The sequence below is a fragment of the Centrocercus urophasianus genome, unplaced genomic scaffold (assembly GCF_019232065.1).
Source record: "Centrocercus urophasianus isolate 14NV4802_14NV808 unplaced genomic scaffold, USGS_Curo_1.0 seq_24, whole genome shotgun sequence".
Classification (NCBI taxonomy): domain Eukaryota; kingdom Metazoa; phylum Chordata; class Aves; order Galliformes; family Phasianidae; genus Centrocercus; species Centrocercus urophasianus.
Window position 1 is genome coordinate 13,328,472 of NW_024884800.1, and position 26,209 is coordinate 13,354,680.

The window sequence follows — 26,209 nt, forward strand, 5'->3', positions numbered from 1 at the left end:
CAATTTCTCATATATGACATCTCTGCCATAACTCAGTGCTGTCGATGATCACATCATATATATACATATATATTAAATAAAGCATAAAAATAAGGAAAAAGCCAACCACACATAGGGGTATAAAATGTGCAGGACTAAGTATGGCTTACATTTTCCTGACGTAATAGAATGTAAATTATTAGTGGCTACACTTCAGAGTCAAGTTACAGTCAGTCAAGTTACATACCCACTGATCAACAGTAACTGCACTTGTGGGTCCCCTCAGCACACAGCAGATGGAAGGTCACACAGCCTTGCCTTTCTCTGTGAGCTCAGCTAAACTCATTTCTCCTTGCCTTTGTGACCACATATGTTCCAAGATATTTGGGAAGTCATCTCAAATAATCTAACACAACCAAGTCAGACTAAAGACTGACAAATTTAGCTGTAAAGCTGGATGAGACTTTTCCTCTACATATCTCCCAAATCCTTGCACGGTGACTCCCCTAACTGATACTGCTCTACTTCATGTACAGGAGATGGAGAGTTATCCTGGGAGCAGGCTGATGGAGATATCTTCCGGCAGCCAGCCAACAGGGAAGCTGTAAGTGTGACCTATGATTTAAGGACACATTTTCTGCCCATGCATGCCAGTACATTGGGGGGAAAAAGAGAGAAAAAGAAGAAAGAGGATGTTAACAGATCTGACAAGGTATAGAAATATCTACTGCAGCAAGCTCGTTAATAAACTTAACCTGAATTCATGAGTAAGTCTGAATTACAAACTGACATGAGCTCCCGTAGGCTCTGAATTTGGCCATCTGTATGTGCTCTATGAGAATAAAATTCCACAGCATTTTGTTTGCTATACAAGCAACACTTCAAAATCAAAATTACAAACTCTTATTTCCCAGTTGACATATATACGTGTGTATTTACTTTAGGGGCTTCACTGCCTCTGGCGTTAACAGTAACCACTAAAAACTTAGTCAAGAGAGGCTTTTTGTAACAGCACTTGGAGAGAACATGAAGAGCTTTTAAGCATTTTTAAGCACACTACCCAAATACATGAACCAACAGGTCTTTGGATTAGTGAGAAGAATCATGCCTCATAAAATATCTGCGTTAGTACACACTATCCCTTCATGCCCATGGGTATTTTGGAAAATAATTCTCTGAAAATAGCCAGCTCTTTTGCTATAGAAAACACACAGACTACCTTCCTCTGCAAATCAAATGAGATTTCCCAGTCTGCATGACAGATTGAAATAAGGTTCTGCTCAGTCTGTGTAAAGTTGGCTCGCCTGGCCCAGCACAAGCGTTCAGAACAGCTGCATGCAAACAAGAAGCAGCCCAAGCAGAAAGCAGTTTTGATGAGGAAAACTAGACAGGCTCACCTGGTCTTAAAGCAGACGTAAGTAAAGAAGGTGTCTAGCTCTGAATTCTGTTTATCATAAATTGAGTGAAATGGGGACTTCTGGGTTGTGATTCATCTCCTGAGATCTACAACAGGTCAGATGGATCACGTTCAAGAAGTACTTGATAAGGGACTTCAGATAATCAGTTTAGAGGTAGACACCTACACTGAATATACAGTCTGGTGAGGTGAGGTCCAACTGTGTATGTGTAGTTAACTTCATTGCCACGTTAAGCACCTGCAAAATCTGCTTGGCCTTCTTTTGTTTGGTGCCATTCCTTACACTTAAGGCCGGTTTGTTGATGGAGGCAACAATCATTGCCCATACTGAGTTTCTAGTACAGCCTCTTTCCTCATGCTCCCTGGAATGATACATTTACTTTCCTGCTCTCTTTCTGCCTCCAGAGACACTCTTACCACCGCTCCCACTATGAGCTGTCACCCAGCTCCACCAGGCAGGTAGTCAATGTTCCACGATTTCCAAGTGCCAGGAGTAACCGCGGAGTCCTACCAGATCCCCAGCAAGCATCAGGAACAATAGTACAGATTGTTATCAACAACAAGCACAAGCATGGACGAGGTAAAGATAAGTATTTTGTATGGTATTACTCTGGGTCAGGCATTTAACACCTACAAAAAAGTCTTCTCAAAATGTACAGCAGACTCTTGGAAATTCACTCAGACTCTTGGTATCAGGAGACCCAACGCAAATCAGAGGGTGAAAGCAACAGACTAGTGAGGATATGAAATAAGCTCTTGACTGAGCTCAGTTGTGCCTGCATTTCAGTCTGCATGGGCACAACATTATTGTGTTGCTTTCTGAATTGCTTCGTGGTATTGTACTACATAATTCAGAAAACACATGCTACTGTGACCAGCAAAGTGAGCTCTAAGTGCCTCAAAGGACACCATGATGCCCTTAGATTTGCTAAATGGTTCACACAGGGACTTGTCCAGTAGGAAATAGATGGTGGTTATGTTCTTTACACTGTCTCCTATTTTGTAACTTTACTAGCTGCAAACTGCATGTATTTAAACCACCCCACAAATCTCAGGTCGTAAAACTTTGCTGTAGAATTGGAAGTCTTCTGCCTCCAAGGCTTAGCAAATTATTCCAAAGAAAGAAAATATCATGACTTCCCCCACCTTAAGCTGGTTGTCTGAGATGCAGGGGGTCCTTTTCCTCCACCATGTCTAACAGTAGATGCAGAGCAGGTAATTAGCTGAGACTGGATGTCTGAGCTGTAACCAGGCAAAGTTAACCAAAGCAATGAATTCCTTAGTGCCTTCTGATAGTATATTACATTATGTGGGCAGCAGGACTTTGAGCCTATATGGCAGACCACACACAAACATGACTAAGACATTCCTGCTGCATTGAAGGACTGACGAAAATAGAGGGAAAATATCACTTGTCAGTTCATGGGACAGCAGGTGCTGTACAACCAAAAGGGCAGGATGCTCAGGTCCCACAGTGGGTGTATGTAAGCTAGCTGAGGTCTGCAGGAACAGGCCTAAGAAGCTATAAAATAAATAGCTGTAAAAGTACATGTTCAGAAAAGCAGTTATCCACAAACACCACTCAGCAGGCATTCAGAAACTACCCACAAAGAGTTAAAAGCCCCTGTATTAGGGCCAACTAATCTTTCAAGGTATTAACTAACAGAAGGAATGTTGGCCATAGGATCTTTATTATCCACCTGAACAACCATGAAAAAGCATTCAGATCATGCCAGTGTTTTATGCTGAATCTAGGAGTAGGAATCTCCACACAGTGCAATATCTCTGACATGTTATTCACACATAAAGACATCATCAAAGCTGTTTCTAACTGATTTGTTTCACCAAGTCAGAAGCATACAGATGAACAGCATATTTCTGAATGCAGTGTACTAACCACTACAACTTCATACATTCACTGCCTGGAGAGTGTCTGACTCTCTTGGTGGAAACCAGAATGCTCACCATGTGTTTTCCTTTGTTCTTCCCCAGTTAACAAGTAATGCATTAATTAGTGCGTATGCCCCTTGAGATACAACAAACTAAAAAATAAATACTTAGCAAATAAAATGTGATTGTATGGATACAGACATAATTCTGAATGAGAAGAACACAAAGAAAACACAGGGCACTTGGGAACTAGAAGTTATATGCCACATTTTATCTTCTTCTGAAGGCTTCATTTGCTCCCCCGGACTGTTCTGTGCTAAACAGATCCTTCTCTCATTTTCAGTAAACAGATAACACATTATTTGCTTTCATGTGAGAAACAAAACTGTTTTTCACCTCTAAAATAAAGCCGTGTCTTAAGGAGTTAAAAAGTAGCAAATTATAAACCAAATGATAACATAACCTCATGAAAGATAATACATTACAAAGAACACTCCCCATAAATCTCAGCAACTCAGCAAAGTAAAAGCCAGTTGATCACATCTGTTACCAGTTAGATGTAAATTTCAGATTACAGATAAAAATTAAATTGCTTTTGAAAGTTACAGGCAAAAAAGGAACATATTTTACAAATAAAAGCATTAATAAAAATGATGGCATATTAAAAGAATTGGAAATATTTGCAGCATACCCCAGCTTCACTTCAGTTGCCTTTAGAATTCAGGCAATGCCCTTTCTTTCACCTTGTTAGGATTAGTTTGCATTTTTCTTCGTGTTTATAAAATATTTAAAAAGAAAGAAGTAAGGTTTATAGGACAAATGCAAACATGGTGTAAAGTGATATAATCCCCATTAAATGCAGGGTGACCTGAACTGGCTTCTACCAGGTAGGAATTTTTCCACTCTCCTTTTGCCAGCTGTATTTCTCTGTCTCTCAGGGGCACAGATGAAGAAAATACTGTGAGATGCTTAGATGCTCTTGGAATGAAATCTCAGCCCCATACACATCCTTTCAAGTTAATGTTTTCTCGTGATTCCAAAGGCCAAATGTCCCTAGATACCTACAGACATACATATCCCCACAAACGGCATCAGACTTCTTTTTGTAACATTCCACTGCTTTTGCTCTGTGTTGTGTAGCTCAAGTCCTGTGTATTACAGGCCTAGGTGGCACCAATCTGTCCTATGGATAGTATGCTCTCCCTGCAAAAGCCACGTTCAGCTAATACTAGGAACAGCTGTTCAGATAACTTGTAGCAAATGTCCTGATTTGGCCCACTGCAGGTTCAGTACTAGAAGGCAGAGCCAATTTAGCAGGCTATGCCCTGTGTGTGGACTGAGATCAGCTGTAGGAAGGAGGAGTTAGTTTTGTAAGCTGGTCAATGATGCACAACTGAAATGCGTGCGCTGGAGGGGGGCTGCTCAAGTACTTGACTCAGCCACCTTCTCCACTGTCTTCAAAATAGTGGTGGACACTGGCATCGTGGGATTTGGAATCAAAGCCAATCTGCTCAGAAAAGAGTGATCACAGGCTCTGTCTCATTTTACGTGGCAAAACTCTGACTGAAGCAAACAACTAGTGAAGTGAGCCAGAGACACTGACGAATTAGATATGGAGACACTGCTTTAAACAAATGTGCAAGAATCAAATGAATGTTCACAGAAGAACAGCCAGTGAACGTACCTTTTCCAGTCGTACTTTTTCTTCCTTTTCTCTTCTTTTGTAGTTTGTGTTTCAAATGGCAAAACATACTCCCACGGTGAATCTTGGCATCCTAATCTCCGGGCCTTTGGAATTGTAGAGTGTGTGTTGTGTACCTGCAACATCACCAAACAAGAGTGTAAGAAAATTCATTGTCCAGAACAATACCCCTGCAAATACCCTCAGAAAGTGGAAGGAAAGTGCTGTAAAGTCTGTCCAGGTAAAAGAAAGAGTTGATGATAAACCACTTTTTTTCTGTGCATGTCTAGGATTCCAGTTACAGAATCTGATGAAAACAGCAAAGCAGTGCCCACGGTTCTGATTTATGTGCAGAGATATCCGTGTGAGACACACAGAGCTGCCTGCCTAGCCCTCCCATTAACTGTTGTTACTCAGATGAAGGGCTTGTTGCATGTGGCACGTGTTCTCATCAACTCCTGCCTTTCTCTGTACTGTTTGCATGACTTCCTGATTTCCAAACAGAATTTTACAGAAACATACAGTTCACCACTATCAGAAGACTCTTCCATTCTTTCCCCACTGCAGTACACACAGAACATTCAAATCATCCCGTCTTCTTTCTCCCATTTTGGTCCAACTTCCAACTAGCATCAGAATAATTCCAATTTCCACTTCTATGTCCTGTGACTTCTCCAGGCTGTCATGAGATAATGTGCCCTGAGCCTAGCCCAGGCTTGCACTGAACTATTGGCTGGCCACATCCCTGTGTGGCCCCTGCTGCTGATCAAACTGCAGAAGATGTAGGTTCTCCCCCTACCCTTTTCCTGAACAAAGCATTAACTCGGGTTTCTTCACTCTCTCCAACCACTGATTTTCATTATTGTTTAGTTACCTCTGAGACTTCCACTGTTATTTCAGATATGCTTGGAAAGTGGACAGTGGTTCACAAATCCTGAGGATTCTCACAGACCAGTATAGCTCAGTTCTTTATGAAATTCTTTATGGATTATAAATACAAATTTATCTCTTGCCACAAGAGGCAGGCAATGGGAACCTAGCAGAATATAACACTATTAAATGCCTATGGCTTAGCTGGAGATGGATTTCAAAGACTACACAAGTGAACATGTGATTTGGTTGAGATGATCCTTGTGGGCCCCTTCCAACCTGGGATATTCCATGACTCTGATTTTAAACTAAGCCTGCTTGGTCTAGTGCCACGTAATTTCTGGAAGACTTGTTTACAGCTGTAGAATGTGTTTTGGGCTTTTTTCTTAAACAGAAGAAGTGCCAAGTCAAAGCTTTGACAACAAAGATTACTTCTGTGGGAAAGAGACCTTTCCCGTCTATGAATCCATTTTCACAGAGGAAGGAGAAACCATCAGAAAAATTGCAGTAGAGACTGAAAAGTCACCACAAATAGAAATACACGTGTGGACAATCAGAAAAGGTGAGTTGAACAAGTTATATATTTTAAATTGTATAATCTCTCATTAAAATGCCACAGCAACTTAAATTGCAAGCATTTAGGGACTGCTGTTCTCTTAGCTATTTAGGATACCAGTCCTACAGCCATGGCCACTACTACGTTTTGCTCCACCAACATCATTAATGACACACACATTTCTAGTTCTGCAAACTCCTGACCTTTATTGTGAGCAAAACAACAAAACCATGTTGGGTGTCAGTAATACCATGTGTAATCTGTGACAGAGAAGGGAACAGTGGGTTTGAACCAGGTGCTTGCTTAGCTGGATCAGAAAGGTTTCCTTTGAAATTACTGTCTGTCCTGTCTTCCTTAGTGATACGTAACTGCATTCATGATGGCCTAGAATATTGACAACAAATGTATTAAGGATGAAAGCAGTATCTCTTATTAAGCCAACTGGTAAAATCAGAAGAAAATTCAAAAGCTTTCTGATTTGCATTACTGCAAATCCTCAACAGTTAGGACAGAAAAAATATTATCTTCAGCTCCTTAAAGAGCCTATCTACTTAATCCAATTTAAGCAAAAAGGATGCAGTCCCCTTAGGAAAACCCCATCTAGTGCAGCCCTTTCCACGGAAATGATCTCCAGAATGCACTATAAAGCACAAAGCCAAACCCCAACTGTGAGCAGAACAGAAGTCGCAGGAGGGCTGATGGTTAATAATTACTTTATGTGTTCAAGAAGCCACAAAGCCTTGTGATGACTTGTCAGTAATGTCTGCTAACTCATGGCAGGCAAAATGGCAGCTAACAACAAAATTGTACTGTTTTTGTCCAAGATACTGAGATTTTGGCTTCTGTTGTAGTTTTACATTCGCCCATGCTAAGAAAGGTTTTAGCTATGTCAGAAAAAAATCAGCTAATTCTCACACCCCTCTGCAACTCTCTGCAATCATAAATCCTATGTAGAGCAGCACCAGAGTAGCGAACAGACAGAATAGGCCGAAAGTCCACATTACTGGTAAGGATTATTTCACAGTGTAGCTCAAAACAGCAGTAATTCTACATAAAGACCGGGCAGCACCCCGGGCTTAGAGCAGTGTGCATGCTTCCAGTAACAGCCACTTCTTGTACCTTTGCTGAAGGGATTCTCCGTCATTTCTACATTGAGAAAATGTCCAAGAGGGAATTTGAAGAGCTTCCCTACTTCAAACAGATAACAAGGACAACCTCTAGTAAGTAAAATTCTGACATCTTCAGGCTTTCCTCCATCTACACAGCCTTGAAAAATACGCCATTTTACTCAATGCAGTCAAATGGCCTCATGTTCCTCTAGTATGTGGCTTTGTATAAAATCAAATATCCAAAATACAGCAATTTAAATGTGGGTACATACAGCATGCTGTGCTAGTCTCCTGTCATTCTGAGAAAACAAATTGGCTGTTTTCTGCTTATAATGCCATGAGTCTGAAATATGACTGATATCAGCACAACAGCACTATTTGACTTTATTTAAGCCCGTATACATACGTATGTTGTACTTGAAAGAAGCCTTTTCTATGTTCTTAGTAGTATTTTTATTATTAAAATTTGTCTTTTGAAAAGGTATGCAACTCATTTATCACTCTTGCTTCAATTTCTTTTTTGCATTTCATCCAGCTTGGGATATGATACCTAATTTGACAGTTTAATTAAGGTATAGGCATTTTTAGCTACTAGCTCTTCCGCACTACAAATTGTCTTTTTTCTTTTTTTGAAGTTCCAAGTAGGGAGGGAAGCATTTTGACCAGGAACAATCTATTCTTCATAATACAGGCTAAGTGAGAGGCAGACAGCTTTTCATCTTGAATATTTTCTAATTTGTTCCTTTCAGCCTTCTCTGCACTTGTCATTGTTATCTGTACTATCACATCCTAGTTAGCAGGACTGTGAGCAATTCTATTAACCTTAGCAAAACTATACTGGAATACTGTTATCTGACACAGGTTGTATAATAAGCAGGTAGCTAGAGTTCATATTGCATGAAATGCTGACTTGTAAATGCTTTCATTTACCATCACATTTAAATTTTTATATCACTGTCACAAATCAGGGGATCTGACTTCATAAATGGTTGAAACAAATAGTATTTTTTGACTAAAGAAAAGGATATTCAGGTTCTTGTTCATCATTTATAACAAAATTGTTTTTCATGGAACATGTTAAATGACTGTAAGATACTTTGAATATTTTCCATGGGAGGATTGGACATCCACTCTTTGACCACTGTGAATCAGTTTGTCTGGAGAATGCTTGTAAGTGACTCCAAAGTTCCCTATGCCCTTCCTAAGCGAGTGTCTTTCTCCTTTGTGTTTTTGTTTTCAGGCCAGTGGAAAATATTTAGCGAAGGAGAAGCTCAGATCAGCCAAATGTGTGAAAGCAGAGTGTGCAGGACTGAGCTCGAGGATTTGGTAAAGGTTTTGTACCTTGAGAAGTCTGAAAAGGGTCACTGTTAAGGGAGACAGCACTGGAGGGAGAAACACAAGAAAACTTATGAAAACTTGGATCTGCAGCTGGACTGCAGGCTTATTTTGCTTAAGTCAACAGTTGCCCTAAAAACCAAAACTATAATGCAGTAATTATTCACATCATGCACAGCAAATTTGCTGCTTTCTGTGTAGTGGTCTGTGTCAATCGTTCAAATATCTCCTCCAGAATTCTAGGAGGCTCTGTGTTACTGGTGGGGGAAGCAGAAAGAGAGACTGTACTTTCCCAGAGTTGCATTTCTTTACAAGTTAAAAAGAGAAAACAGAATGCTTTTATTATTTGGCAAGTTTTTCAAACTAATGAAAAGAAGGACACCTAATAAATGTGCAGGAGCTGTGGAGAGCATTATTTCCTGTGCCGAGCTCATACCATTTCTGGAGTTGAAATGGCTTGTGGATTTCTTTTTAAGTAGTGGAAGAAAAATACAAGTGCTACAGTACTTGTGTTGGAGACATAAAAAACAGATTTAAACTAACAAACTCCTAAGCAGCCTGCCTTTGGGATGATGTCTTGTAGCTGAACAAATGGAGTCCATAAACTGAACAGCAGGTGTTATAGTGGCAATCACTCTATTTTTGTAGCAACTTGAGCAAATGTTCACTTTTAAGTGGTTTTCACTGTTTTCACCACCCACTTCTCTAAAAAAATGTAGGTATTATCTCTCAATCACAGCCCTATTAACTTCATTCTTCTGGGCCTGATTAACACGTGATTTTGGCTAATAGACTGCCTTGTAAAGCGATGCTGAAGAAGGTGGTGAAGTACTTGCAGCACTTTCAGAATTCCTAGGGCACCTCCCACTTAATAACTCCTTCGTTACAACAGAGCTTAATTTATTTGTTCTGGTTTGTTACAAAGCTAATCTGCATTTTTTTTTGACGATGACTTCCCAATTCTCAAGCTTCAAGGAGAGATTTCCCCCATGACAAATACCAAACAGCTACAGCAAGCCTTTAGAACACAGTAGCCCTATGAAAACTCTTATCTTTGTGAAAAAGAATTTTGAGATACTCTGTTAAACTTAGTATAGCCCATCTACAGTGTTTAAGAAAGGTGGCTGTCATCTGCCAAGAAAAAAAAAAAAAAGCAGAAGGCTGTTATTTTGAAAAAATATTTTCTCTGAAGAGTCACCATAATGCTGCACTGCCCCGGGCTGCAGTGGTCAGTGAATTCCCAAGAAGCAAAAGACTCTGCCTGCTTTGCCTCCATTTTCTGCTCCACAAGTGGGAAGGAACACCGCTGTTCAAACACACGCTAGGAAACAAAGCTTTGTGGAAACAATCTGAACCAGGGGCTGGGCCTTCACAGGGAGTGAAGTCACAGCGACTGCGAGGATTTTGAGGTTTGTTGTTCTGCCAGCAACAGCACTGCAGGGTGTACCCATTTCTAAAGGGATGGAGGTGTGGGAGAGCACAGTGCTGAATGCCACCTCCCTGCAGCTCCTCAGCCAGCCTGCCAGGTGCTGCCCAGGCCCTGCTCTGCTGCAGGCAGCGTGGCCTGGGGCTACCCAGCAAAGAGGAGCAAGTAAGAAAAACAGGCTGAAAGGGGCAGGAAAGCTGGAGGGAACTGTGATTGATCAAGGCTGCTGTAACTCCAGGATCCTGCATATAATTGCCACGCTGTCCCTAGGCCTGGGCGCAGAGCGGCTAACATAGAGGAACGCTTCCCTCCCTGCCGAGCGCTCGAACCAGTCCACCATGTCAGGAAAACATGCTAAAAAGGGGAGCGTGCAGGTGGATTTGCAATAATAAAACTAGTCTGATGTCAGTAAGAACCAAACCTCATCAGGCTGCAGTGAGGACAGCTGCTCCAGCACAGGTCCTGCACAGACAGCCCTGCCAGCAGAACGGCCCAGCAAGGCCACAGGGAGCCCCTCCTGCCCTGACCTGCTGCAGGGCCACTCCTCACACTGCTGGCCATTTCACCCCTTCAGAAATCCCCTTTTCCCGAGGCGCTGCTGCTGGGCCCAGCTGTGCCTCTGCAGCCATGTGACAGCCCAGCCTCTCCTCACAGAGCCCAGCAGGACACAGACACCACTACCGCTGGTAATGTGCAGCGTGCACAGAGACTGAATGGGCACCTGGCCATAAGAAAGACAGCAATTGGTTCCATTGAGTTTCCATGGTATCGCTGCCTCCATAAGTGCTGTGTGCGTGTTTGGAAGTGGAGTAGGGCATCCTAACCGAGGTTGTGAGGCCTTACTGCACCAGAGGTCACTGCAAAATAATTAACTGCGGAAGCACCTGCTTGGTCTTAGCAAAACCCACAGCATGTGGCATCTATTGAGTTCGAATGTGCTGTAGAAGTGCTAAATCTCACTAGAACTCTTCTGATAAGCCATGAATTATCCTGATCTTTCCTTTGGTGAAGATGCCATAAGGAAGACTGAGGAACTGTAGTGATCTGGCGGGAAGAGCAGCAGCTGCCTTCTCACCTCATGGGCACAGTCTGTAGCAGTAGCTGGTGAACAGAGACCGAGGGGAAAGTGTACAGTGTTTGTGTTTTTATGAAGGCAGCAATCAGCTTTTTGTATTTGTGACAGGACTGGTGGAGTCCAGATTGTGTATTTATTTTATCATAAACACTTTCTAAGAAAAGCAAAAAAAAAAAATCATAAGCACCATTTAGTAAAATGCAGTGTTGCATTTTTACAGTTTTTCATCACATAGGGAAATAAAATACACTGTCATCATGCTTCCAATTCTTTTCATGGGACGTATGACTGTTACGGTACTTATTTATGTACTTGTATCACTTCAACCTGGTTTTATAAGTTAATAAACTCTAAAGTTGTTAAAAAAGCAAGCCGTTCTGCATGTGATGTTACTGGGTATGTTACAAGAGTCTTTCCATGGGAACACACTGTAGGTACACCTACCCGCTCTGCTCCCACCTCATCTTGCAGCAGCTCCTTCCTTCCCAGGCGGAGCTGGCTGAAGGTTGGCAGTCACCATCAGGCAGGACTGCACAGCTGCATTTCCACTGAATGTATTCTATTGATTTCATATCTAAGCTTTTTTTTTTTAAAAAAAAAAAAAAAAAAAAAACAAAAAACAACCACCAAAAGAACAGTTTTGCTTCTTGCTTCACCCCTATTCCCCTGTCACATAACAGATCATCTCTAACCCAACATCATTCCACAGAGCAACAAGAGGGGCAGGGTACCAAGGGAGAACTTAGAGCTGTGCTCTTCTGAAATAACTTTAGAGGATACCCATACAAGAGAAAGAATGCCACAGTGTAAGACTCACGTCCTTATACACTCTCCATTCGGAAGAAAGGTCAAACCATTTCACAATTCAGATGATGAATACTTTCAAAATAATTGATAGCACATGAAGTATTTGTGTAACATTGGTGTGCTCTGGTGCCTATTGTGTTATCCATCTAAGATAAAAGCCAAGATTTGGGAGATTTATTGTGGGAGGGGTGAAAATTGACGAAGTTAATCCTTGTTTCCATTTATTGTTTTTGTTTGGGGTTTAAGAAATGTCTTCATCTTCTCCACTGAGATTTTAGACTATTTTATTTCTTGGGTAAAGTATGTCTGCAGCAACATGAGTAGATGAATACGAACCCATAACCCTGCCCTTCTCACATAACACCAACCCAACTGTGAGCGAGAATGCAAAGCAGCCAAAGCAAAAACAAATAATTGAGTTTAACCCAAGAAAACAGCTTTCAATGTAGGCACACCGGCTGCTAAATCAGCTCGTTCAAAAACAAAACAAAACAAAAAAACAAACAAACAAAAAAAAACCAACCAAACAAAAAGCAATGAGCCTCATTTCACTACCAAAGCAAAATCTCTTGCTCTGTCCTCAGCTGACCTCAGCTCAAGAGGCAGAGACAGTCCAACACACCAAGCGTTAAGCGCAGCTAACTGCTTGTCAAACATCACCACCAATTACTTTATCTCTCCACCAAGGTTAATTTCATCTCCTAAAGACAAATTTCTCCTGTGTCTTTCTTCACCCGTCTCAGAATCAAAACACCAAGAAAATTTAGGTCAGGAAAAATTAAAACTACACCATATTCCCGCTGAAGTAAATAGAAAAATTCTCAGTCTCCCCTGAAGAATTCTCAGTCCCCAGAGAACTTGTACTGGCACACAGTATGCAGGCATTAAGTGCATTTCAGCATGCTTTAGTGTTTTTGTGTTCCAAAGGTATATTTTCTACTTTTCACAGACAGACTCTTAGGCACACTGCTACTCAGAAGTGTGTGAACAGCTAGGATGGGGCAAATAATCATTTTAGCCTTATTCTGGGTCTTAATTTTAGAAGTATAAATAGGAGTCAAGTGATGCTTACGGTTTGTATAACGGTGAATATTTTTGCTCTCCATCTTTAAATGGGAAGATTCAGGCTTTCCCATTAAAATACCTAACTTGACTTTAATAAGGTATTTATTTTAATTTCATCTACTAAAATGATGTGCAGAATGGCCAGACTGTGCACTGTTAACTATGCAGTTCAAGTACAAACTTTATGTAGAGTACTCAGGATGCAGGAGGAAATTCCACAGCAGCATCAAGCAAGGATAGCAACACCTTGGGACCTTATTCTTTTTGCTGGTAAAATTCTTGTGTATTGATAATGATTTTATAAACAGCTCTAAACGAGTAGACAATCATTCATCAATTAATCAACCTTAAAATTCTTCCTAGAAGAATGAAGATTTGATCTGATTGCAAATACAGTTATTTATTTAGGAAAAAAAAATTCTTAAGTTATTATGTGTAGCTTCAAGTGACAATATGTTCCAAAGCTATATTCTGGTGCCTGAGTTCATGTTCTTAATTCTGTGCTAGTAGAATACATTTCATTGCTTTGATGACCATAATATTCTATTCACACAAACTAAGTATCACAAAATCTTCACAGTTAGATCAAGCCAGACAGCGGTGTCCTCTAAAAAATGGTCCAATGACAGCACCACATAAAACATTAGAGGATATTTACAATCAGGACTCATTATCCAGTAAGTTTAACTTTGCCACTCAAATTAATGCAAAACAGTTGAAAAATCACACAAGCAAATCCTACCAGTAGCCTTTCTCACTCCCTTCACACCATGTACATGACTATAAACAAGTCTAAATTTTAAAAAAAGGAGAAGTTATTTTGAGCTTCAGCAAATGTGCTAAGCTTCTGGAAATAAAAACCCCACTGCTATTTTGTTTGAAAGACTTAGTTTATAAATTATGAGTTGTTTTCACAAGCAAGAGGAAAAAAATGCAGATTACTTAGGAATTGAAGGAAAATTTAGCTTAGTCTCTTTTATTTTGCAGTCCTACATAAGTGAAAGATTCAATTGATAATAATTGTCAAAGCCTTTCCTTTTATACAGTTATTTAAGTACTTAAAACAGCTTTTCCCAATCTGCATTTTCTTTTTAGCTCCAAGTCAGACATTTTTCAGAGCCCTTTGCACTGATGAGTCCCTGCTGAACAGACCAGGCTCTTCCCATGACATCAGCTTGCAGCAAGCTCCCAGTTTCTTTCTCATCAGCATGTGTTGAGAATTATTTACTCCATCGTAATTATACCCACAATGAGATCACTCTTATTAAGAGAAAGCTATTATAACTGCCACGTTCATGATGACCACAGTTCACATTAATAAATGCGAGTGCCTAACAAAACACAGTTACTGATAGTTCACTTTTCAAGCAAGAATTTAAGCAAACCATAGAGAAACTGAGGAACAGAAAATACACATGGCAACTGCAGAACCTGCACTTGACTGATCGCTAAAAACTGGAGTTCTGTAGTCTGGCTTCTCCATCAAGTAGTTTCTTTCTTAAGAGATGTTTTATCTTTCTGCTGATTATTAAAATGTTGAAAGGCGCGTTTGCTGGAAGAGTACCTCTAGAATGAATCTCCTGTAACATGGGTCTGCTGGAAGATTCTTAAAGCCATGAATCCAATAGCAAGCACAGTTCTTCAGATTTCTGGTGACACAGCTCAAATCCACCAGAAACTCAGTACCTGCTGCTGCTCTCTTAAAAATTTATTTCCCTGTAAATCGACATCACACTCACAATAAACTCAAAAAGTTTCAGTGAAACTCAGTAGAAAAGATACACCAAGTAGGATTTCAAATTAACAGGCCAAATTCTGTGGAAATCAGCCTATTAGCACTTTAGAGGAACATCTGACCATACAGAGGAATAAGCACTTCAATCCGGACCAAAGGCATAGGTAAAAGAAGTGAGGGAAGATGTGACAACTGCTATCCACGTAAGGAGAAAGATTTTTCTCATCTTCTTGTCTTCTTTCCTCTTAAACTGCTGTTTTCAGAGCCATTGCAACTCTTTCATCACAAGCCCTGCTGGACAATCTGTGAAATCAGATTCCTAAGCAGAGCTTCTAAGAGCACTGCTTAGCTCAAAGGATTACTGAAGACAGTAGAGATGTCACTGCTCTCAGTTCTACTTCAGGGCAGTGGGATGAACACAACCTTTAAGGACAATTCTGCCTTTTATTTCCATCTCACAAAACACAATCAAGGACCTTACTTGTAATTAAACATCTCTCTGCTCTCATACATGTCAGGCAGTCAAAATAAAATACGGGATCTCCTCTGGGATTACCTCCATGGCCAACATATCTTAAAGTCCCTGGTAAAATAGTCCAGTTCAGTAGAACAGACACATTAACACACACACACAGTCAAAAACAACAGAGACATCTCCCTTGCATCAAAATAACCCGATTTCTATCAAGTGTCTCCTCCTTTTCAGCTTCCTCCTAGTCCTAGACTTAAGGATACTTTCTTGTACTTATTCTGCTTTGGGGAATTTTCAGTTAAAAAAAAAAAAACAAAAAACAAAAACAAACAAACAAACAAAAACCTGTGGCTAAAATAAGCAGAAGAAATGACATCTACCACCTAAGAGCTTCTGCTGTTCTTGCTAGGAGAAATTCTTAAAAATTCCAGCTCTACTGGAAATCAAAAAGGGTCCCAACGTTCTTCTGCAAAAGCATGGGAAAAGCCAGTCTGCTGCTGCCAAAAGTGTAACTTATCACCACAAACTGTCAACTGAGAGAGGATCCTAAAAGAAAGTTGGTTTTTAGGCTTGGGAGATCTCAGGATGATGTAATGTTTGACAAAAAGCTTTTGACTTAGGGTAATCCAAAAATTAACAAATGCATTGAATTAAAATATTTTAATGATCAAAGAGTTTGCCTTTCTGACAAAGTTTCAACTGCAGTATAATCATCAACTTTTCACTTCTGAGGTTTGACTAGAGCATAGGAGATGCCAAAAATCAAGAAGGAAATGAGAAAATAGCCTCTGCAAAATGAACTCTGGAGTAAAGAAAGATAGATTAATTTGCTGTTCTTGCATTTTGCTCTATGGACGAAATACTTTAAATATCTCTCTTTTCTCACTGTCAGATCTCATTAGCTCCTCACTGGAAGCACAGCTACCACAATCCGTCTCGTATAAAACTGATTTTTCCAAAATAACAACAAATAATAGAAGGTGAAAACAAGCTTAACACAGTGATGGAACTCTATTATGAAGTGAATAGGTGCTCCCTGTGCCAATACAGTCTACTCAATCACAGTCTAACATTTTAATTATGTATATAGCTAAGGGGACTAGCTGGCAGTGGCTTAATTACTCTGCATGATAATGCGAACAAAGGGCCTCTGTTAAAGTAATCAACAAATATTTTAGCTGGCTGAGTTTCCTCAAATGTTCCAAGACCAATGAAAGATCTGATCATTAAGCATTTACTGCCCGAGAGCTATTTTAAACCTGTGCCCTTCATATCACAGCTGGCCCTTTGAGTAGCCTCAAATTCTTTATATCTGAAAGCCCTCATAAGGCAGAACAAAAGAATGCCTCTCGTTTGGAGCAAGCTGCCTGTGTCAGCTGTGTGATGTTCACTAGCAGGAGACGTCTATCTTAATGAGCTTTTGGACAGGAACAGCGCTGCCACTTCTAACTTTTGTCCAGTTCACAGGACTCCTGATGCAGGGTGCACTGGATGTGTTAGAATTGTAAATGAACCCCAGCAATTGCACATTTCATAAGGATCCCACAGTAACAATTAAGCAATAGTCTCTGCTGCTGTGGGCCTCTCCTGCCAGCTAATTGACCACGACGGGAGCTATGCAGAGAACCACGCTGAAGGCAAGGACACATAACAGAAGTGAAGGTTCATTATCTGGCAATGAAAAGGCAGTTAGCACCAATGGGAACTGGGTTTTAAAAGACTGAAGGTTTAAGGCTTTCACGTTTTGGAGGCATTTGTCATTAATTTCTCCATTGCCCAATAGAAGCCAAAAGCTTTTAAGTACACTTCATTCTAGTGAGCCTTGGGAATCGGACCAGTGGTGTCCATGCACATGCTCCACATCTACCCAAGTAGATGGCACAAGAGTGTCCAAGAATGTCAGAAAGTTGAGCAGACCGTTCGTTTACTAAAATTCCACCAAAAAAAAGTTAGAAAACTTATGAAGGAAACTGACAGTGACATCACAGCTAGGGAGTATCTTCATGGCACCCTGCGGGAGCTGAAGTCCAAACACTTCACAGTCCCATTTGTGCCCTCACTCTCTCCCAGCAGCACAGCCTGCTCCATGGCACATGGGGACTCACCCCCACTGTGCCCTGAGTGGGCCAGCTCACGTGAGGGAGCAGGGTCAAGGGGAAGAGAGCCACGCAAGTCGCTGAGCATCATGGTGGGCATTTACGTATTTCTATGCTGAGTCATTCCTCAAATATCCACTTTCTCAATGAAAACGGAACCTTCCCACCCTCCTCCTTAAAAAAATACGCCAAAATGTTGGTGATAAATCTAGCAGGCAAGTAAGATCTAAAAACCTGTTTAGTTATTACATCAGAGGAGATTTACTAGAACAGGGAGGTCTCCTGTACTCACAGACAGCCCAAGAATATATATTTCACACATCTGACTGAACAGAAGCTATAGCACTATGTCATCCCCACTTCAACGCTACAGCTATTTCAATTGCACTTCCACTACATGTCAATGTTCTGAGATATTCTTCCCGTCCACTACAAACACCTGTTCTGTGCTCCCTTCTGTGCTGTGCCCAGCATTACCCAAATCCTTCTTCCTCCCCATTACCCCAGCTAACAGGCCCTAGAATTTCCCTTAGCTCTCACAATCCGCCTGCCTTGCCTTCCAGTTCTTCTACTCTCAGACTGCAAAGCCCACTCCTTTCCTAACATCTTATTTATACAGTTGATCATACCAGCGGAAAAGCAGTGGCGATAGATGATCGCTTTGAGTAAACTCATGCACAAAAGAAATAGCATAGCTGCAGGGAGAAGGTACAGTGCCACTATTCTGTTATGGAGCAAAGCGCCTCTAGATGACAGCGAAATTGTTAACATGCTGCACCATTAAATAAGGCAATGATAAATATGTATTTTTTAATTCACATTCATTCAGAGTCAAAGCCACTCTAGAAGTGACAATTCCCAGGATCTGATTTCCCTCATCTACATTCTAGTCCAGTCCCTAAAGCTTTTCGCTTACCTCATTTGCATTTTTTCTCATTATTTTCTGTTTCCACAAATTCAATTAGTTTTGCCCAACAACTCAAAAGCACTAAAGGTTACTGGAGAGCAGTGGGGATTTTCTGTCAACTTACTGGCACAGTTGTTAAAACATAAACCTGAAGAATAAAATGCAGCAGAACAGCGAGTGAAACTCCTACAAGGCTCCCATGGTCTCAGAGCACTGGATGTCTGTGCGGTTACTCTACTCTGGCTGGAGATGGAAGCAGGAAGAAAGCAAAGGAGGAGGAAAAAGGTCTTTTACAGTTCTGAGCAGAAGGCAAACATGAGGAAAGCATGTACGATGGAAAAGAAAAGGTGAGGAAACCACCACATCAGCCTTGTCTTGTTCATTTCTGGGTAACTACCGTTGACTGACTGCAGATTCCTGAGCAGTCTGCTGTGCAGCTCTTCACAGCCTGCCTGCATGCAAGCCTTCTGCTGTGGTCTTGGCTGCCATTTTTGTCATACTTCTGCAGGAGAAACCTCATTTCCAGACATACTTCCCCCACCACAGCCATTGGAGTGGACTATAAAACATTCATAGCCACATGCTTGGGCACAGCACAAAAACGAGGTCCTTAAATTGTACACAAATAGCAACCTATAAGGTACAGCATTGGTATGATCCCTTAGGAAAGAGGTCCTACTGTCAGAGTCAGACTGGGCCATTCCCAGCTTTTACAGCTCGTGTATCAAAGTCACCAGGCAGATGATCGCCAGCACATGCTGAAACAAACAACATCTCAACCTTCTTTGCAGCAGTTCACAAACAAGTGCAAATCACAGAACTTATCGACATCATCAGATTCATTTTTGGACTGAAGGCATCTACTGAGCTCTGAAAACATCAGAAGCTCATCAGAAACCAAATGGATAAATAAATACTTTTCCATACAACAAATTCCAAATTCTGGTGTCTAACTTAGGAATTTTCTGACTGAAATTATTTGTGTTATTCACATTCATTTATTAATGCTCATATCAGAAAATACATCTCTGTCTTAGATAGTTTCCAGTCTTCATTTGGAACTACTTACAGAATTAGTAACTTTTGGTTTCTGGGAGAAACAATTCCAATTATCCGCAGCATGGACTTGTCTAAGCACACAGCAAAAGTCAGCAAAAGGTTCTGGGGATAAAATGGTTTGGATGGATGTAAAAGGGTTAATGGTTTAAGAACAAAAAAGTTACCCTGGGAAGCAGCTGCACCCCAAGACCTTACCAAACCCTTGCTGTCCTTCTCCTTTGCTCTACTGAGGAGTAACAAATTCAAAACTGATTTAAAACTTTCTTCTGCCAGCACAGTCTTTGAAAAAAAATTACTGCAGGAGACTGCCAATGTCCAGAGTGTTAAAAATAGATGAGAAACTTGCATGAATAAGAGAAGCAATAATTAAAACACTAATCATTTCACTTTTATAAGAGGACAGCACAAAAGAGGGAAATCAGAACTGATTTCTGGCAGTATGCACTGTTAGCATTCTGGCATCATTTTCCATATACACAGACCTACCAGAATAGAAACAACTATTAAAACAGTTTTTAAAAAAAGAAACTTGCTTTCACTAGTGATAACAACACTCCTCTCCACCCTGAAAAAGCATCCCTTTCTTTGTCAAGTCAGGAAAAGAGGTCATGACAGTTTTCATAAAATTTGGAATGTTTTCAGGCAGCTCTAACAACAATGACAATGACAGCTGAGAGACTTACAGCCAGTGTATGGGGAGAGATGAGAAGCTCTGCACTGAGGCATTCCCGCTTTCCTGTAATGCATTTCTGTAGTATTTACTTTCTATAAGTCTAGAAAATAATTTACACATATGGATGATCAGATCTAAAGTTATAGATGCAAGCTGCCTGAACACAGGTATGTTTCTCCTGTTTGCCCTTCCAGATCTTTACTATTAATTCCTGTCTAAGTGAATTACTCCGCAATAACTCTCAGGCTACAGTCTCCTGATGGGGGAGGGAGAAGTATGTGAAAAATATGATGACAATCCTGCTTTTCCCCACTTAGCTCCCTTCTCCAATCATCTCTGTTTACTTATACGGGTGTGAAGGCACAAAAGGGGAAGATGCAGGTCAGTCTGGCTCCAGTGTCCTACTGGAAATGCCTCGACTCTCCTGCTCAAAGCACACATTCCATGTTTAAAGGTGCAGCATCCAGACTTACCATCACTTGCTAACAGATTTTCTTAAGCCTCTCCTAGATTTTTAGCAGCATCCGACTTGCATGTGTGGCTCCAAAAATAATACCGCCTATTTATTTCCATGGAAACTACAACAGATATCAAGACTGCAATAGTATTATTTGACAGAGCAGATTATCAGCCACAAAACACTGCTTCTCAACACAGTCACCAACATTCCAGAGATAAACAAGAGCATGCTGCATTTGTAAAACTCTGCACCAGTGAAGGTGACCCACTGCTTCACAGTCGCTCCCATCACTGCTAGGAAAATGTTGCCCACACAGTTCATCTTTCATCAGCCTGAACAGATGGAAGACAGAAGGCGTCAAACCCAGGCCAACCAAGATTGGCAATGTGCTCCATGGTCTTCAAGGTGGTACAAGCCTGGCACTAGCATGTTGCAAGAGGAAGGATGTCATCCTCTCTGACCTGTCTCTGGAAGCTCAAGCTTTCACCCTAGTCACAACATAGCTATCAGAGCCCATGGTTTATCTGAGCTGCAGGAAATCCAGAAGGATCATCCCTTTCCTATTCCAAAAGACAGCACACATCACTTTACCTACTGAAGGCTGCATCTGCAACTTCTTTGATGAAGAACTCACACATCACTACTCCAGGAATGCCATTTTTACTCCTATTGTAGTGGTCTTGTCATCAGTAATGATGAGATTCAGGTAACTGTCACTTCAGCCCCATATAGGCTCAATAGGTCCTGACAAATGTGCATACAGTGTTCTTTCTGTTCTTGCGTGAGCATTCGTGGGCCCCACCTGGCACAAACTTCCTGATATTCCAACAGTGCCACTATCGTTTTCAACGCACTGAAGTTGACGTTCAGCTCTGTACACAATTCCTTCATTGTAATCTACCAATTCATATGGATGAGCTTCATTTCATGGCATGACAGCTGTGCATGGCCATCCAGAACATGGCTTGCCTTCCATATTGCTGCCACTGTTGCTGAAACACATCACGCACCACCTCACTGTGCTCACACCCACTGGTTGGTTCAGCAAGCATCAGTGGATGTCAGTGGGTGCCATTTTTTCCTCATAGAGGAATTCAGTTCCACCCCTTGGCTTCATCCACACTTCCATGTCAGATGCCATTCTGTCAAACTGTCTCTCTGCTGCCATCTGTCACACAGCAACAAAGCAATGGCATATTGGTGGGGAGGTTCAACTTCTGCTGCCAACCCACCAACATCCACCTCTGACATCCTGGACCAAAATAATAAAACAGGAGGCATTACTGTCGGAGCAGTCCTCATAGATCCATTAAGAAAGTGAGAATTTTCAAGAAGTTTCAGATCATGAAGACAAAGAACTGTAAAGCTAAGTACCAAAAAATTACAGCTCCTTTGATCAGGGTGGATTACTAAGAGTTAGCGAGAGCCAATAAAAGACTCTCCTTCCTGAACACACACGCAAAAAAAGTCAATAATCTTTCTTTACACTAAAAACCCAATAATGAAAATGATGTTAAGGTCAAAATATCTTCCCCTGGTTTTGTCTGTGTGTTTTCTAGTATTGTTGCATTCACTGTGGCTTTCTCAGCCCTATGGACAGTATCTCAGAGTACCCCTTGGCACACCTACCATGAAAGGTAAGTAAATGGAAAGATGAAGTATGGAGTCACTGTAGAAGTCACGGTGGTCACTTTGAGAAGAGCAAACTAGAACAATATCTATAGGGTTTGGTGCCCACGTTTCCAAATTCAGTTCTGAGTTTGTGCGGCTTCAGAGTCAGCTGGCAGAAACCTTGGAGCACCAATTCTCTAAAAAGGAGCCTTTCCTCAGTATTTCAAATTAGATACTTAAAGAATAAGTAAATCCTCAGCACTAATATTCAACTTCCTATTTTCACTAGTAGCAGTTTTTGCAAGGACAATTTAATTCTTCTGTTTCATCTAGCATTGAGGCTTGTAAACTCCTTTGAGGATGCCTACCAGGAATTCGTCAACATGAAGGATATATACTGGTAAGATCATAATCAAGTCAATCAAGGGGAGAAATTCAAAAGCTTTGCCACTAAAGGAATCAAACATAAAAGCCTCCCTGGGGGGAAGAGGTTTATGTACCATGCCTGGCCTATGTTAAGAAAATTAAAACTCGTTTCACGACATAAAAGAGCCAAAGTGTCAAGTCACTAAAAACAGTTTCCAGTACAGATGGCCTTTTCCAGACTGGTTTATGGGGGAAATCAGATTTATAATACGTTTTAAAAAACAAATCTGACAAAACCATAACTAAGGGATATATACATGGGAGACAGCACAGAACATATATTAAACAAGGACAATTTAAATGCAATTTAGCAGCCATCCACATTGCTATAACTAGGGATAATTCCGTTTATAACCATGGCAAACTTCTGCTTTTTCAAAGGAAATGTTTGCAGGACAGATACTCCTTAGGAAACCAGCCTAACATAAAGAATTGAGATTTCATCTTCTTATTTCTCAGTCAGTTCAGAGAGAAGAACACCAGTGCATGGGAAAGTGAATCCAGACTTCTGCCAGGTACGTGTGTTAAGGAATAGAAAATGTTCTCAGGTTTATTGTTTATTAGTTCTATTAGAATAAACAGTTCTCTCCTTTCTTTTCCCTCTCCTGGTTCAGTAATTTTGTTTTGAAAGCCTCTGTTTTTAAGATGAAATATGTTATAAATAAATCATTCAGAGCAGAATGGAAGGAAATCAGCTTTCTGAAGACAGCTGTCAATGCAGAATCCAGAAAAGGAGAAAAGAATATAACTGATTGTTACAGGCTACATGTCAAACAAAAAGGTATTATTTGCTTACATACAAGAAGGATGATCTATTAGTTCCTCCCCAAAACTGCCTTCCCCTTTTGAAATTGTTTTATATAGAGGACTGCATAGAAATGAAACAAGATTCAGCTGCAGAGAGAAATGGTGCACTCTGCATTTGAGGAAGATGATTTTTAACTTTATGCCAGCAGTGCTTAAGGAAATGCAGTTACATAACTAGGTAAACATCTTACTGCCTCTAAGAAGAGCCATAATGAATCTGGTGGAGATTTTTCAAAGCTGCCTCAGGGGATGGATGTCCAATCTCCATTAAAATTAACAGAAATTGGCTCCTCAAATCCAATCTACGGCTTTGAAGAACCAACTCCGGGGGTGAATGTATAGTATCAAAGGGTAAGGATGAGTTGGGTGGTTAACTGTATCACGTGGGAGTCACTTGCTTACTTGCTTGTTTCTCTGAATAAAAAGGAAGTGGAGGGGAGGAAGACAACAACAGCAATAATGAAGAGTAAGCGCAATAATAATAAGAAAATACAAATTGAGATTGAACTGAATACCGGAACAGATAAATATAGACATATAATTTTTTTCCAGAGGACTCTGAGGAAAGTTTTACAATGGTAACTGGAATTCCTTGCTTGAACTCAAGACTCAAATCTTTTCTGGCATGATGATCAATTTAGCAAGTAATTCTTGGCTAGAACAAAGTTATTTAAGTTTGCCACTATTCTTATTTTATTCTCTTAAGGTTGAAGAATAACAGAATCACAGAATGGCCAGGGTTGGAAGGGACCTCAAGGATCATGAATCTCCAACCCCCTGCCACGTGCAGGGCCACCAACCTCCATGCTTAATGCTAAAGAGAACTTTCAGATATCCAGTAAGAAAGAGTAAATGATTGAATGATCTTCAGTTAAGTTCGGAGAACTTGCAACTTGCCAAATAACAGAACTCAAGACTGAAAACTTTGGAGAACATTAATACTATTAAATACTTTGAAACAATTTCCACTAGAATTAACAAGCATTTTTAATTGAAGACTGCCTGTTCCCTTAACTTACTATAAATGTTCATCAACTGCTGTTCTTAATAAGTATTAGTATTATCCAATACAATGTAAAAGCAGGAATTTAAAAATAAATAAAAGGAAAATAATTGACACCAAAAAGGAATGCCTAGAACTCATAGACACAGGAGATGGCCGAGGGAAAGCTCAGTCACTGAAATATTATTTATACGAATAAAAACCACTGCAGTTCCTTAAGATTGATTCCTCAGTACGTCTGTTGGAATTTGTCATCATTCCTTTGGGCTGTATTCCCAAAAATGCATCCTGTGTGGCATCTGCTCAGTCTGCTCACCTCCCTGCCTGGGCAGTGAGGGTGGCTGCCAGCAATGGCAGTGGGCATGGCCTGAGGAAAGCTGCATGGCTGGCGCAGCCAGCTCCCTCAGTCCCTCTATCTCATTGTTTTAAAGTTACGTGCATGTATTTCTTCTCCAGAGAAAAGCCCCTTCCCTAGAAACACTTGCACAGCAAAAGACAAAGTGGAACGCTTTGAGAATCACCCAGACTGTCCGCGTACAGAGCATTTTCTCTCAGCATTTGGAGGTGTTCTTTGTTGCAGTGCAGAAAAATACAAGCAAGCTGAAATGAGAGCTCTGATGGTTTTAAGTTTCCCTTTCAATTACCCAGCTCCTGCCTTCAGAGACAGCACACCTGAAGAAGTGTGTCACCCAGCTTTCCTCCTGACCTCAGACTTAAGGGCTTCATTTGTACAAAATAAACTGAGAATGAGTCCATACTTAGGTACCAAATTGGGACAGAAGTGACCACAAAAACACAAATAATGCTCGACGCTACCAGAAGTAAATTAACTCTGACTAAACAAGCCATGCAAACAGGGTAAAGTCACACTGTAAGATGGACTTTCACACAGAAGGCAGCTATAAACTGAGTGTGGCCTGCAAATCAATCAGCCCCCTGCCTCTACCTAATGAGACCTTTTTCTTTATTGCATTTTTATAGACTTATAAAAACAGCATAGGATGGATTACAGGGGCCGTCTGTCTGCCCTGTCCATCTGTCACTCTGCTATTGGTGCTCACCCCAGCAGAACAGGATAGTACATAGCAGGGGTTGCAACTTGAGGGAATTTAGGACTGATTCGGTGACTTTTACAAAAAAACAACAAATAAAACAACACTTACGCAACCTCCTCCCCAGCAAAACCTTGAATTCCAGCACTGCTAGTTCGTAAAAAGGACCGTAAAATCCAAGTGAGTCAACAGGAAAGCTTGCCTACAAACACAGCGCAATACTTGAACAGCGTTTGTGGCAGTACTCATGTGAATGTCAGTCCTAATTTATGTTAAAAGTACAGACAATTTCTCAGAACTCTAAATGGAACACAACTAGTTAAAAAAAACAAGTTATGTCTATTTGGGTAGAATTACTTGAAAGCTCTAGGATAATGACTTCACTTAACATGCATTAAACAGAAGACATTTTTGGAGCTATTCCCGCACAATCAAAGCTTTCCTGTTCACGTAACTCATTTTTGTGATTCTTTATTTTGTCAGTGTTGCTGTAAACAATGTGCTGCCCATGGCAGGGCGGGGAGACCAGAGATTGCTTAAGGAAAAACAGTCATCCCTCCGCAGAATTCTGTAGTTACATTCACCAGCTGCATAAGTATTCTGATAAACGGCCAAAAAGGGTCACCGTAAAGCAGTGCTCCTTTAAAGTTGTAATCCCTATTAAAGAAAATTATCTGGACTCTCTCCAGAAACATTGG

General features: G+C 40.7%; 1 protein-coding gene and 1 long non-coding RNA gene across 5 annotated transcripts in view; one reads left to right on the forward strand and one right to left on the reverse strand.

The window, feature by feature from the left end:
• Positions 1-11,705, forward strand: part of CHRDL1 (chordin like 1) — a 41,730-nt gene extending 30,025 nt beyond the window's left edge. For 3 of the 4 annotated variants that reach the window (XM_042825169.1, XM_042825173.1, XM_042825171.1), the window contains exons 7-12: positions 516-583; positions 1,802-1,976; positions 5,014-5,208; positions 6,232-6,399; positions 7,524-7,613; positions 8,743-11,705. In XM_042825169.1, the coding sequence (XP_042681103.1) occupies positions 516-583; positions 1,802-1,976; positions 5,014-5,208; positions 6,232-6,399; positions 7,524-7,613; positions 8,743-8,873 (827 nt within the window). In that variant the 3' untranslated portion in view covers positions 8,874-11,705. The remainder of the gene's footprint in view (positions 1-515; positions 584-1,801; positions 1,977-5,013; positions 5,209-6,231; positions 6,400-7,523; positions 7,614-8,742) is intronic. The other variant, XM_042825172.1, reaches the window with a different exon arrangement.
• The window catches only part of LOC122163719, a 69,962-nt gene continuing 48,729 nt past the window's right edge, over positions 4,977-26,209 (reverse strand). Inside the window, exon 3 of the long non-coding RNA XR_006170025.1 lies at positions 4,977-5,104. This is a non-coding gene — a long non-coding RNA (uncharacterized LOC122163719). The remainder of the gene's footprint in view (positions 5,105-26,209) is intronic.